This window comes from Ornithorhynchus anatinus, chromosome 1 (assembly GCF_004115215.2).
Source record: "Ornithorhynchus anatinus isolate Pmale09 chromosome 1, mOrnAna1.pri.v4, whole genome shotgun sequence".
NCBI classification, from domain to species: domain Eukaryota; kingdom Metazoa; phylum Chordata; class Mammalia; order Monotremata; family Ornithorhynchidae; genus Ornithorhynchus; species Ornithorhynchus anatinus.
The window spans coordinates 23,198,970-23,211,202 of NC_041728.1; the positions used below are offsets into that span (position 1 = coordinate 23,198,970).

Genomic DNA, 12,233 nt, shown 5'->3' on the forward strand with positions numbered 1-12,233 from the left:
AATTCAATTTTATTGAATGCCCACTGGGTGCCATGTACTAAGTGCTTGAAGAAGTACCATGCAGAGAAGGGTGTTCTCCGCCCACAAAGAGTGTACATGAATAAAAGATTGCTTTCCTCCCTCCACAAGCAGAAGGGAAGAGTCAGAATGGCTAAAGCAGTGGAAAGAAGCTCCTGCTAAGGGAATGGGAGCCCTGGGATAGGAAGGGGGGAAGAGGGGTTGAAGGATAAATTCACTGAGTTGCTATTGTATGCAGACTTGAAAGAGTTCATTAGAAAAAAAGAGGTGTCTCAATAATAATTATTATTATCATACTTTTTAAGAACTTACTATATGCCAAGCACTGTTCTAAGCGCTGGGGTAGATACAAGTTTATTAGATTGGACACAGTCCACCAGAGGCACTCAGTCAAAGGAGTAAGGAGTAGGATTTTGGGGAAGCAGCATGATGTAATAGATAGAGGATGGATCTGGGAATCAAAAGGCCATGAATTCTAATTCTAGCTCCTCTACTTGTTTGTCGGTGTGACCTTGGATAAGTGACTTCACTTCTCTGTGCCTCAGTTATCTCATCTGTAAAATAGAGATTGAGCCTGTGAGCCCCACGAGGTACAGGGACTGTATCCAACCCAATTTGCTCGTATCCACCCCAGTGATTAGTACAGTACCTGGCACATAGTAAACACTTAACAAATACCAGAATTATTATTATTATTATTATTAATCCTCATTTTACAGATGAGATAACTGAGGCACTGAGAAGTTAAGTGACCTGCTCAAGGTCACACAGCATACATATGGCAGAGCCAGGATTAGTACCCAGGACCTCTGACTCCTGGGCCCGTGCTCTTTCTAATAAGTCATGCTCGTTCTAACTTTATGCCCCCTTACCTTTCTATTTCTTCTCCCCTCCTTTCCTCCTCTCCTGTTTTACCTTCTCTTTTTACTCCTGTTTCTAGATCTAGATCAACCCCAGTTGCTAGATCTAATTTTTATATGACCAGCCTGCAATAGTCCCTCAACTGTGTTGGGGTACCATAATTTTTGCATAAATATAGGGCAGTTATATGAATAAATACAGCACATGTGCAAGGACAAGCCAAAGTGGAAACTGTAGGTTGAGGGACTTGGTTTTTGAAGCCAAGGTTGGTCTAAGGTCCTTCCTGGGTCACATGGGGTTGACTTATAGGGGTTCAGAAGGAAACAAAACAAGTGAGGGTCATTATTTTCTGTTTGTTACCACTGATAGGAGAGCTAGAGTTTGGAACATGTAAAAACAGTCGGTATTTTATGAATGCTTACTATGTGCAGAGCACTGTATTCGGAGCTTGGGAGAGTGCAGTAGAGTTGGCAGGCACAATTCCTGCCCTCGAGGGGAAGATAGACATTAAAATAAATTCCAGGTAGGGGAAGCAGTAGAGTATAAGGATATAGATGAAAGTACCATGGGGCTGGAAGCAGGATGAGTAACAAAGTGCTCAAGTGGTACAGACGTATGTCCATAGGTGTCACAGAATGGAGAAGCAATTAGGGTAGAGAAATGAGAGCTTAAGCAGGGAAGGCTGCTTGGAGGTGATAAGATTTTAGCAGGGCTTTGAAGGGCAGGAGAGCACTGGTTGGGGCCTATAGCGTAGAAAACCAGCTTGTCAGAAAGGCAGGGTGCTGAGGGACTTCCAGGCCGGAGGTTTTCAGCGGTGACTGGGGAGAAGGCGAGGGCTTGGTGTTTGTTCTACAGTTGAGAAGTTTGGGAAGCTTAGAGAAATGTGCCTTGTGTTTCAGACTGCAGTGCAAGTGTCCATAAGAGCTGTAAGGACGGCGCACCCGCCTGTACCAAGGTAAAACGAGGCCTGGCCTGGTCCCGCTGTTCCGTTCCGTTACCCCTGCTTTCCATCCTTTTTCATCACTGTCCAAACTCTCTGGCCAAGTGGCAGTTGAGGGAGGAGCACATGTTGTCAGAGAGAAGCAGTGTCTGCTGAAGTCTGAATTTTCAGGAGGAGAGTAAACTCTCCAGTTCAGTTGCTTGGTGGGGGCAGATAGAGAGTGGCCACTTGGGCCAGCCTGAGCTGGTCTCCCCATGGCAGTGAGGGAGGTAAGTTGGGACTCCTAAGACTTACGGTTTGGGTCATAGTTACGGCATTCTAGTTATTCTTAGTCATTAATAGCTAAGCTTGCTCTGTGCCATGCACTGGGTTAAGCACTGAGGTTCTGCCTGTGCATCAATCCCAACCCAGCTCCATAAGTCTGGCCTCTTTTGGAGCCACTTCAGTCAGTCTGTGGTATTGACTGAGAGTTCACTCGAGTGAGAAGCACTGTACTAAGCCTTGAGAGAGGTACAACAAAAGCAAGGCCCTAGCCTTGCCACTATCCGATCAGGAGACAGACAAAATTGATTTGCAAATAGTGTAAGCAGGAGGAAGAGCAAGGGTAGAACAGGACCACTTTACCCACCTTGTTTCCAAAATTCTCTGAACGTGCCCAGACCGCTCTGGACTGAACTGTTTTGGAGTAACCAGGGGCCCATGGCATTAGTCTCAGTTGCCCCCCATAGTTAGTCTCACCTAGGCCCTAGTTACAGGGAGGAGGGTAAGAATGTGGATAAAATTTCAGTGGGAAGTAAGCAGTGCTAGACTCCCACAAGGTCACCTAGAAAGCAGGCTCACTAGAAAGCAGGCTAACTAGGCTGCAGGCTCACTAGAAAGCAGACTCAGGTGGCAGGCAAGTAATCACTGAGCAACACTCAACAAACCCTAGCCACCACTGCTGTTGATGGCTCATGGAGGCAGTGGCCTCAAGTCATTTGGTCCCTTGCCTGAAAAAGGAAGCCAGAAATGGGGTGGGGGTAGTGGGAGGGGGTTCTTCTGGAATACACCTGGCTACATAGCGCTTAGACATCTTCATACTCTCATTGGCTTCTGTTCATAATAAAATTGTGCTTGGAAGTGTAGCTGTGGGAATTATATTCCCATTGGAATTCCCTCTTTTTACACTTTCATGTCCTTTACAGAAACTCCAAGAGAGGTTCCATAGCAAGAACCGACCACAAGCTGTGTTTGGAAGTAAGTTCTAAATACCACAATAGAGCCACTAAGCCAGTTCTTTTACATTGTGATCCCCAGGGCAGATGAACCAGAAAGTCAAAGTCCAGGCCCCCTCCTTTCCAAGCCTTGTTCCGGGTGGGACAGTTCAGTCCAAGAACTGTAGCTCCTCTTGCAGAGGGCATATTCCCCTCATCACATACACCCTCTAGGTGAAAAAAGGAAAGTTTGCTGAGGAAGAAGACCTTTAGTAGCAGCTCATGCGGTGCATTGTGCAAGCTACCGGAAGTATCTTGGATGTTTCTTCTCTGAGTGTGTCTCTGCAAAATTAGACCTCGGCTGGCTTCCTGTGGAAGCATCAATCCATCAATAATATTTACTGAGGGCTTATTTGTGTTGAGCACTCTACTATGTGCTTGGGAGAGTACAGTATAACTGAGTTGGTAGACACATTCCCTGCCCACAGCGAGCTTACAGTCTAGAGGGTAGTTTATAGTCTAGCCTAGTATGTATGGCATGAGGCAGTCAGTACAGGCAAACAGGTGCTAGGGCTGCCTGGCTTTCTCCGGCCACTTTTTCCTAATCCCACGTTCTTGGGTCCCCAGGGCTCCTCCCATTCTCCCAGCATGCAGCATTCCATTCTGTTTATGTCCCCTCTGTGTGTGCACGCACCCTGCACGTCCACACAACACGCGTTATGGTAATAATGTTAATTATACCTTGAGTTCATTTAATGCTTGTCTCCCAGTAGCCCAAGCAGTAGATTATAGCAGTGCTGGGCTTGGTTGGCATTTCCCCATTCCATCCCACTGGTTATTGGTGGAGCTCCCAATGCTGTAGCGTCCATCTGGGTGATCTGCAGAGGTATTGCAGCAAGTGTGTGTGTGTGTAGCCGGGCACGATAAATGGCCGGGTGTTGGGCGGCAGGCGGCTGGCAGGGCTGGGAGAGCTGGCGGGGAGACCGGGCCAGACCGCTCCTCAGGTAGCGCGTATGGCCCTCGCGCGGTGCCCTCCAACCCACCTGCGATGGATATTTCTTGTGTGAGTGTCGTGATTGTTTAAGAAAATCCTGTGTCCTGCTTCCTTTGCCTCCCAGACTCCTCGTTCAAGGAACCTCCTCCGCCAGGTTTTTCCTCCCTGCACCCTTCTCCCTCCCTGCCCGTCGGACTGCCCCCGGGCAAGAAAGAAGCTCCGGCTCAGACCTACACTCTGTCCAGGAGCGTCCCGATTGCCAGCTTGGAGAGGTAGGAGAATCAGCCCAGCTGGGCTGGAGGCCACATGCCCGCAAGGCACCGAGGCGGTGGGCCCACGGCTAAGTCCCCCTCTTTGCTGCAGCTTCCGGAGACCCGTGATGTCCCTGGAGTCTGAGTCAGACGGCGGCCCGTGGAGGAGCCGCTCTCAGTCCGATGAGCTGGCGCTGCTGCAGTCGGTGGGATCGTCACCATCAATGGACTCGTTCATCATGGAAGGTGAGTGGGGGCGGGGGGTTTGGTGGGGGGCGTTTCCACTTATCTTCTCAAGGAGGCCTGATTTCTAGAGCACCCATGGGGAAGAGGCATCTCCAGGGCTGAGCCCTTCTCTCTGGTCCTCACGGAGTATAATCAGGGAATCTAGGAACTTCTCTGGGCCCAGTTCAGTCAGTCAGTCATTTATTGAGCACTTACTGTGTGCAGAACACCATACTAAGTGTTTGGGAGACTACAATATAACAATAAACAGACACATTTCCTGCTCATCTAGCCTATAGACCTGGGAACCTCTGTCTCTAGGTCTCTGCGTGTCTCATATTGTCTTCCGGTACGGAAACAAGTGCTGCTTGTATCTGAGTAAAGGCAATGAAATGAGGACCAGAACAATGGTTCTTTAGACTGAATTCTATTTGTGGTTCCACAGAGATGCTGTAAAATAGGAGTCCATTGCAAACGTGTGTCTTTAGTCTAAACCCAAATTAGCTTGCATGCACACTTCTAGCTCAGATAATGAAGGCACAATTAGCTTGCCTGACAGGTACAATCCAAATGTTCAGGATTCATTATGTAAGTCAATCTTAAAGCTGAAAGAGATGCTTTTCCAGACTCATCCCAGCCAGACTCTCCAGAATTCTACCCCAGGGTTATCCCCGAGAATGAAGGGAATCCTTCACAAGGGAGGAAGTGCAGAGAACTTTGGGAAGGTGGCGGTGGAGGGTCTGTGGGGGATGATCTGGAGGTCCTAGGAATCAGGCAGTCGGGGGCCACCTCAAACTTGGCTACTGGAGTAGGAGCTGCCCGGGGCTTTCCCAGGGATGATCCACGGGGAATCGGAGTACAGAGACTGCAGCCTGCCTCACCAGACGTCCAGCGCACTTCCTACCACCATTAGGGCCAGGAGTGCTGCATGGATGGTTTCTTCTCGGAATTTCTTCAGCCGTCCCACACACTCAGAATAGGGAATGAAAAGTGGCTGTTTTGATCTCATTTCTGGAGCAGCTCTAAGTTTTGCTGAAATTTTGGCTGTAGTTGTAGACAGGTGTTTTTTGCCTAGTGAAAACACTTCAGAGTTCAGCCAGTGTGCACACAGCTCTTGCAAGGTTCTGAGATTTCAGATTGTCTAGTTTAAGTTTCTTATGGGCAGGGAACATGTCTACTAATTCTGTTATAATAATGTTGGTATTTGTTAAGCGCTTACTATGTGCCGAGCACTGTTCTAAGCGCTGGGGTAGACACAGGGGAATCAGGTTGTCCCATGTGGGGCTCACAGTCTTCATCCCCATTTTACAGATGAGGGAACTGAGGCCCAGAGAAGTGAAGTGACTTGCCCACAGCCACACGGCCGACAGGTGGCAGAGCCCGGGATTTGAACCCATGACCTCTGACTCCAAAGCCCGGGCTCTTTCCACTGAGCCACGCTGCTTCTCTGTTATATTCTCCCAAGTGCTTAATACAGTGCTGTGCACACAATAAGCACTCAATAAATGCAATTGATTGACTGATGGTAAAGACTGGACCCCCTCCCCTCACCCCAGCCTGAATGCTCCTTGAGGGCAGGGACCACATCTTCTCCTTTTATTGTTGGCTCCCAAGCACCTAGAACAGTGCTCTCTGCCCACAGAAGGTGCTCCCTCACTACTGATGGTGATGGTGATGACTGGTAGGCTGTGATTCCCAATGCCTGCCTCTGTATGAGTTTGGAAATGTAATCAGTTGGGGAGGGTGGGGATGATGGATGACTGGAAATGGACACGCCGACTCCAACTGTGCTGTAAAGGCATGGAGGGAGCAGAGTTGAAGCGGTAGGGCTTCAGCTCCATCCTCCCCTCCTGACAAACAACCCAAAAGAGTAAGGGCCACCAGAAAATTAGTAATCAGACTCTTGGAGAAGAATGGCAAGATGATGATAGGGTTTATTGAATGTGTCTTTCCCCCCCCACCCCCCACTCCCAAACTGCCCCTTGAGAGAAGCAGTGTGGCTCAGTGAAAAGAGCACGGGCTTTAGAGTCAGAGGTCATGGGTTCAAATCCCAGCTCTGCCACTTGTCAGCTGTGTGACTGTGGGCAAGTCACTTAACATCTCTGTGCCTCAGTTCCCTCATCTGTAAAATGGGGATTAAGACTGAGCCCCACGTGGGACAACCTGATTCCCCTGTGTCTACCCCAGTGCTTAGAACACTGCTCTGCACATAGTAAGCGCTTAACAAATACCAACATCATCAATGTGCTGTTCTGAGGATTTGGGAAAGTATGACCGAGGCATGAGACAGATTCCCTGCCCACTAGGAACTTACACTGCAATGGGAAAGTCAGTCATGGAAGTACTAGCAAGCAGTGGAATTATCTCTATTCCCGAGTTTGGAGGAGGGGTTTAAATGGATGCATAAGTACATTCATAAGTGCTTAGCTGGCTGATGTGTTGATCAGTCAGTCAACCAGTGATATTTATTGAGCGCTTGGGAGAGTACAGTTTCAGAGATTTGTTAGATCCTTTCCCTGCCCTCAATAAGCTTCCAGGCTAGAGGGAGTGTTGATCATTTGAATGAGGGAAAGAGAAGAGCATGAGCCTTCAGGAAATTCTAAGTTTAGGTTTGCCTCTAGATATATGGAGGTGAGGGAGAGTCCCTCACGTGAGATGGATCCCCCGGGGCAAACACAAATGTTTCTTCCCTTGCAGTTGCTCATGTCTGTTTTCAGGCCTGGGTGGAAGAATCAACAAGCACATATGACCGGAAGTCTCCAGGCCCCACTTCAGTAATTAGCAAATCAGTGTTGTTGAGACCAAAACCAGTGACAAAACTGGGGAAATAAATCAATTTTATTTCTGAAATTCCATAAAGGCATCTCAAATGTTGAAGAGGACTTGGCAAACTAAAGCTGAAAGCCTCTCCCCACTCCCCCCAACCTCAAAAAACAAGTCCCAACCGCTAAACCGTCTTCAAATCAGGCTCCTCTTCTGCCTAATGTCAGCACCCTCCTCTTCTCCGACCCTGGCTCCACTCTTGTTTCGTCTCAAATGCTTCTACTGCTGAGTTCCGGCTTTTCTCTTCAAAATCTTTGGGCTGGAAGAGTCCCCTTGCCATAGCGAAGGGTTGAGGAGAGCAGCAGGTCCTGAGCTCTTCCTGCTGCAGTGTGGGTGGGGTTTATTTGCTGCTGCCGCCTAACCTCTAGGGCTTTTTCCCCATAGATGATGTGGATTCTTCCCTGTGGAGCGACCTCAGCTCTGATGCCCAGGAGTTTGAAGCGGAGTCCTGGAGTCGTATTGTGGATCCGTCGTTTTGCAGGAGGCAGGAAAAGAACGTCATCAAGAGGCAGGACGTCATTTTCGGTGGGTGTGTTGTGTGTCTGCTGCTTGAGGGTGAGAACGGAGTAGAGTGGTGCAGAGTGTTTGTGTGTGCAGAGACTTCGGCGGGGCTGAGGGGCCCAGAGGGGAGAGCACGGGGCAGGGATTGGGGCCAGTGAGAGAACTGGTGTTTAGGTCTCAGCTCTGCCACTGGACCTTCTGTGTGATCTCCGGCAAATCACTAGGAGAAGCAGCGTGGCCTAGTGGATAGACCACAGGCCCGAGAGTCAGAATAACCTGGGTTCTAATCCTGACTCCACCACTGCTGCGTAGTCTTGGCAAGTCACTTCACTTCTCTGTGCCTCAGTTGCCTCATCTGTAAATATGGGTATTAGTACTGTGAGCCCCAGTGAGACATGGTATAAGTAGGTAGCTTATACCTACTCCAGTGCTGAGTACAGTGCCTAGCATATAGTAAATGCTTAACAAATGCCATTGAAAAAATTCTCTGGACCTCTGTTTCTTCTCCTGCCAAATGGGGGTAAAGCTAGGTTAAGACCTCCGTATGGGACAAAGGCTGTGTCTGATCTCATATCCTTGTATAATTATAATTATGGTATTTGTTAAATGCTTACTGTGCCAAACACTGTTCTAAGCGCTGGGGTATCTACAAGGATATCAGTTTGGACACAGTCCCTGTCCCACATGGGGTTCACAGTCTAGATAGAAAGGAGTAGGATTTAGTCCACATTTTTATAGATGAGGGAATTGAAGCACAGTGAAGTTAAGTGATTTGCTCAAGGTCACACAGCAGACAAGTGGCAGAGCCGGGATTAGAGCCCAGGTCCTCTGATTCCCAGGCCTGTGCTCTTTCCACTTGGCCACACTGCTTCTGCACTTAGCATAGAGGCAGTCTGTAGTAAATACCTTCTCTGTTGTTATTATTAATAAGATGCCTGGAAGTTCAATATAGCCAGTCCAGTAGAGTCCAGACCTTGCTAGCAGAGACAAGCAAAATGCCTAAGAAATTTACTCTGCTTGGCCAGGACTGCAGCTCCTCTCAAGAGAATTCACTTCTATCAATCAGTCAGTCAGCCAGTCATATTTATAGAGCAGAGCACCGTATACCAGAGTTGGTAGACCGTTCCCTGCCCACAATGAGCTTAGAGTCTATGGGGGATGCAGACATTAATATAAATAAATTGCAGATATATACATAAGTGCTGTGGGACTGAGGGATGGGGGCGAGTAAGGGGTGCAAATCCAAGTCCAAGGGTCACATAGAAGGGAGTGGGAGAAGAGGAAATGTGGACTTAGTCGGGGAAGGTCTCTTGGAGGAGATGCACATTTAATAAGGCTTTGAAAGTAAGGAGAGTGATCAATCTTCTGTCAGATATGAGGGGGTGTGTAATTGTAAACCCCAGTTGTGAGCTCTAACCTCACGGGACTGAACTTTGGAATTGACCTGTGCAGACCATAGGGCTTCTCCAAACAAGCTCAGTCCTCTTCACCTCCACTGACTGGCATATTTGCAGAGAGAGGGGAGGTTTTGAGAAGAAGGTGACACAGGAATCAAGGGCAGATAATTATCACCTGCTATTTCTTGCTTGCTTGGTTGGTTTTTAGTTGTTATCCGGAAAGTTAAAGATGTAATTTGTGATGGCAGTCTATTTTTGCTTCCTATTTTACCACTGAGAATTTGTTCAAATGACATTGTAAAGTCATTGTTCAGCCTGCAGATACTATGGAATCAAGCAGTGGTATTTATTGAGTGCTAGCTGTGTGCTGAGCACTTGAAGCAGCATGGCCTAGTGGAAAGAGCATGGGCCTGGGAATCAGACAACTTGGGTTCTAATCCCATCTCTGCCACTTACCTTCCCTGTGTTAAATCATTTAACTTCCCTGTGCCTCAGTTCCCTCATCTGCAAAATGGGAATTCCATACCTGTTCTCCCTCCTACTTTCTCTGTGAGCCCATGTGGGACCTGATTGTCTTGCATCTACCCCAGGACATAGTAGAATGCTTGGCACAGAGTAAGCACTTAAGAAATAGCACTAATGTTATTATTGATATTATTGAAGAAATTGCTTGGTGTTTTACTAATTCTCCATTAATACTCCTTTATTAAAAATCATCGGATGACCATTTTTAGCCTATACAGTTTTAGCTAATGAATTGCAATGTCCACTGCCACAATCCTGAGAGAAACGTTCACAGAAGTGACTGTGTTCCTCCACAGAGCTAATGCAGACAGAACTGCATCATATCCAGACCCTCTTCATCATGTCAGAAATATTCAGGAAAGGGATGAAGGAGGAGTTGCAGCTCGACCACAGCACCGTGGACAGAATCTTTCCCTGCTTAGACGAGCTGCTGGAGATCCACAGGCATTTCTTCTACTGCCTGAAGGAGAGGCGGCAGGCGTCCTGCGAAGGGAGTGATCAGAATTTCATAATCACTAGAATCGGGGACATCCTCGTACAGCAGGTAAGACCAACTCCAATCTCTGGGGGTTCAAAGCATCCCAGTATTTTCCAGAGAGATGCTGGGATGGAGGGAATGGTGGGGCTGGGGGGTCTTCCTGGGGGCTCACGCCCCCAGTTATTGGGTCCACAAAGAAGAGAAGCGGCAGTGGCGTAGTGGAAAGAGCACAGGCTTGAGAGTCTGAGGACCAAGGTTTTCATTTCAGCTCCGCCACTTGCCTTCTGTGTGACCTTGGGAAAGTCACTTAACTGCTTTGTGCCTCTCTTTCCTCAAATGTAAAATGAGTATTAAATCTTGTTTCCTGCTTCCTCCTACTTTGGACTGTGAGTCCCATGAGGGTCAGGGACTGTGTACAACCTGATTATTTTGTATCTGCCTTAGTGCTTAGTTCAGGACTTGGCACATCGTAAGCAAATAGTTATTAGTACTTCTTTACTATTCCTGTATGCCGGATTCCATATATGACGTAGCTAGAAAAGAGGGGTGGCCAGATTCCTCCAATTCCACTTGGGCCACCCTAGAGCTAGAGCAGAGTTAGTCAATCAGCGGTATTTATTGAGCACTCACTGTGTGCAGAGTACTTCACTAAGCGCTTGGGAGAGTATAATAAAAAAGAGTAGATAATAATGATGGTATTTAAGCACTTACTATGTGCCGAGCACTGTTCTAAGTGCTGGGATAGATACAAGGTTATCAGGTTGTCCCACTGGGGCTCATTGTCTTAATCCCCATTTTACAGATGAGGTAACTGAGGCATAGAGAAGTTAGGTGACTTGTCCAAAGTCACACAGCTGACAAGTAAGTGGCAGAGGTGGGATTAGAACCCACGACCTCTGACTCCCTAGCCCGTGCCCTTCCCACTAAGCCACGAGATAAAGAGGATCGGGGAAGGGAGCAGTATGAACTCACGACAACTATGGTTGAGGACATTTAGGAAGGGACAGGACTGCAATTGAGGGAGACACATCTTGAGTTAGAAAATGGATTATAATTTAATCTATAAATTATATATTATAAATTATTTATACCAGTGTCTGTCTCCCCCTTTAGACTGTAATTTCATTTTGCTCAGGGAAAATATCTACTGACTTTGTTATATTGTACTCTCCCAAGCATGTAGTAGAGTGCTGTGCACACAGTGAGTGCTCAGTAAATACCATTGATGATGATGATGATGATTTAGGGCCTGGGTATCTCTGTGTGAAACACTGAAGTCTACAGCTGATCTGTCCAATGGAATCAAATCATCGAAGGCACAAAACCACTGAGTCATGGTGGATGACTTTCAGACACTAAGCCTCAGCAGAATTTGTTACTGGTTAACTATTTGCAAGAGCTTTTAATTTTCATTTAATTATAGTCTTTCATTTGATTACACTAGACACAGCATAAGATCATAAAATAAGTTTCATTTTCCTGCCACCCCTGACTACCCTCTCCTATGCTTTGCCTCATCATTGTTTGAGAACTGGAGAATCTGGGTTAAGGCGGTGTTTGCCTAGAGGAATTTCATGGTGGGGTAATTCATTATAGGTTGGGAAGGGGAACTGGGTTGTATTGCTCTAAGAATAGCTGCCATTTAACTGTTCTTCCCAATAGTTCTCAGAAGAAAATGCCAATAAGATGAAGAAAATATACGGAGAATTCTGTAGCCATCATAAAGAAGCAGTTAGTCTCTTCAAAGAGCTGCAGCAGAGCAAAAAGTTCCAGAATTTCATCAAAGTAAGTCTTGGAACTCTAAAGAGAAGCAGCGTGGCTCAGTGGAAAGAGCATGGGCTTGGGAGTCAGAGGTCATGGGTTCGAATTCCAGCTCTGCCACTTGTCAGCTGTGTGACTGTGTGTCACGTGGGACAACTTGATCACCCTGTATCTACTCCAGTGCTTAGAACAGTGCTCTGCACCTAGTAAGCGCTTAACAAATATCAATATTATTATTATTAAAGAAGTATCCGGTCAATGAATGG

The 12,233-nt window shown here is 47.2% G+C and overlaps 1 protein-coding gene across 4 annotated transcripts in view; it reads left to right on the forward strand.

The window, feature by feature from the left end:
- ARHGEF28 (Rho guanine nucleotide exchange factor 28) overlaps positions 1-12,233 on the forward strand; it is a 277,359-nt gene that overhangs the window by 219,402 nt on the left and 45,724 nt on the right. For all 4 annotated transcript variants that reach the window (XM_029057848.1, XM_029057863.2, XM_029057856.2 and 1 more), the window contains 7 exons: positions 1,779-1,834; positions 3,004-3,055; positions 4,131-4,278; positions 4,370-4,503; positions 7,690-7,830; positions 10,025-10,272; positions 11,869-11,991. In XM_029057848.1, coding sequence (XP_028913681.1) covers positions 1,779-1,834; positions 3,004-3,055; positions 4,131-4,278; positions 4,370-4,503; positions 7,690-7,830; positions 10,025-10,272; positions 11,869-11,991 — 902 coding nt within the window. The remainder of the gene's footprint in view (positions 1-1,778; positions 1,835-3,003; positions 3,056-4,130; positions 4,279-4,369; positions 4,504-7,689; positions 7,831-10,024; positions 10,273-11,868; positions 11,992-12,233) is intronic.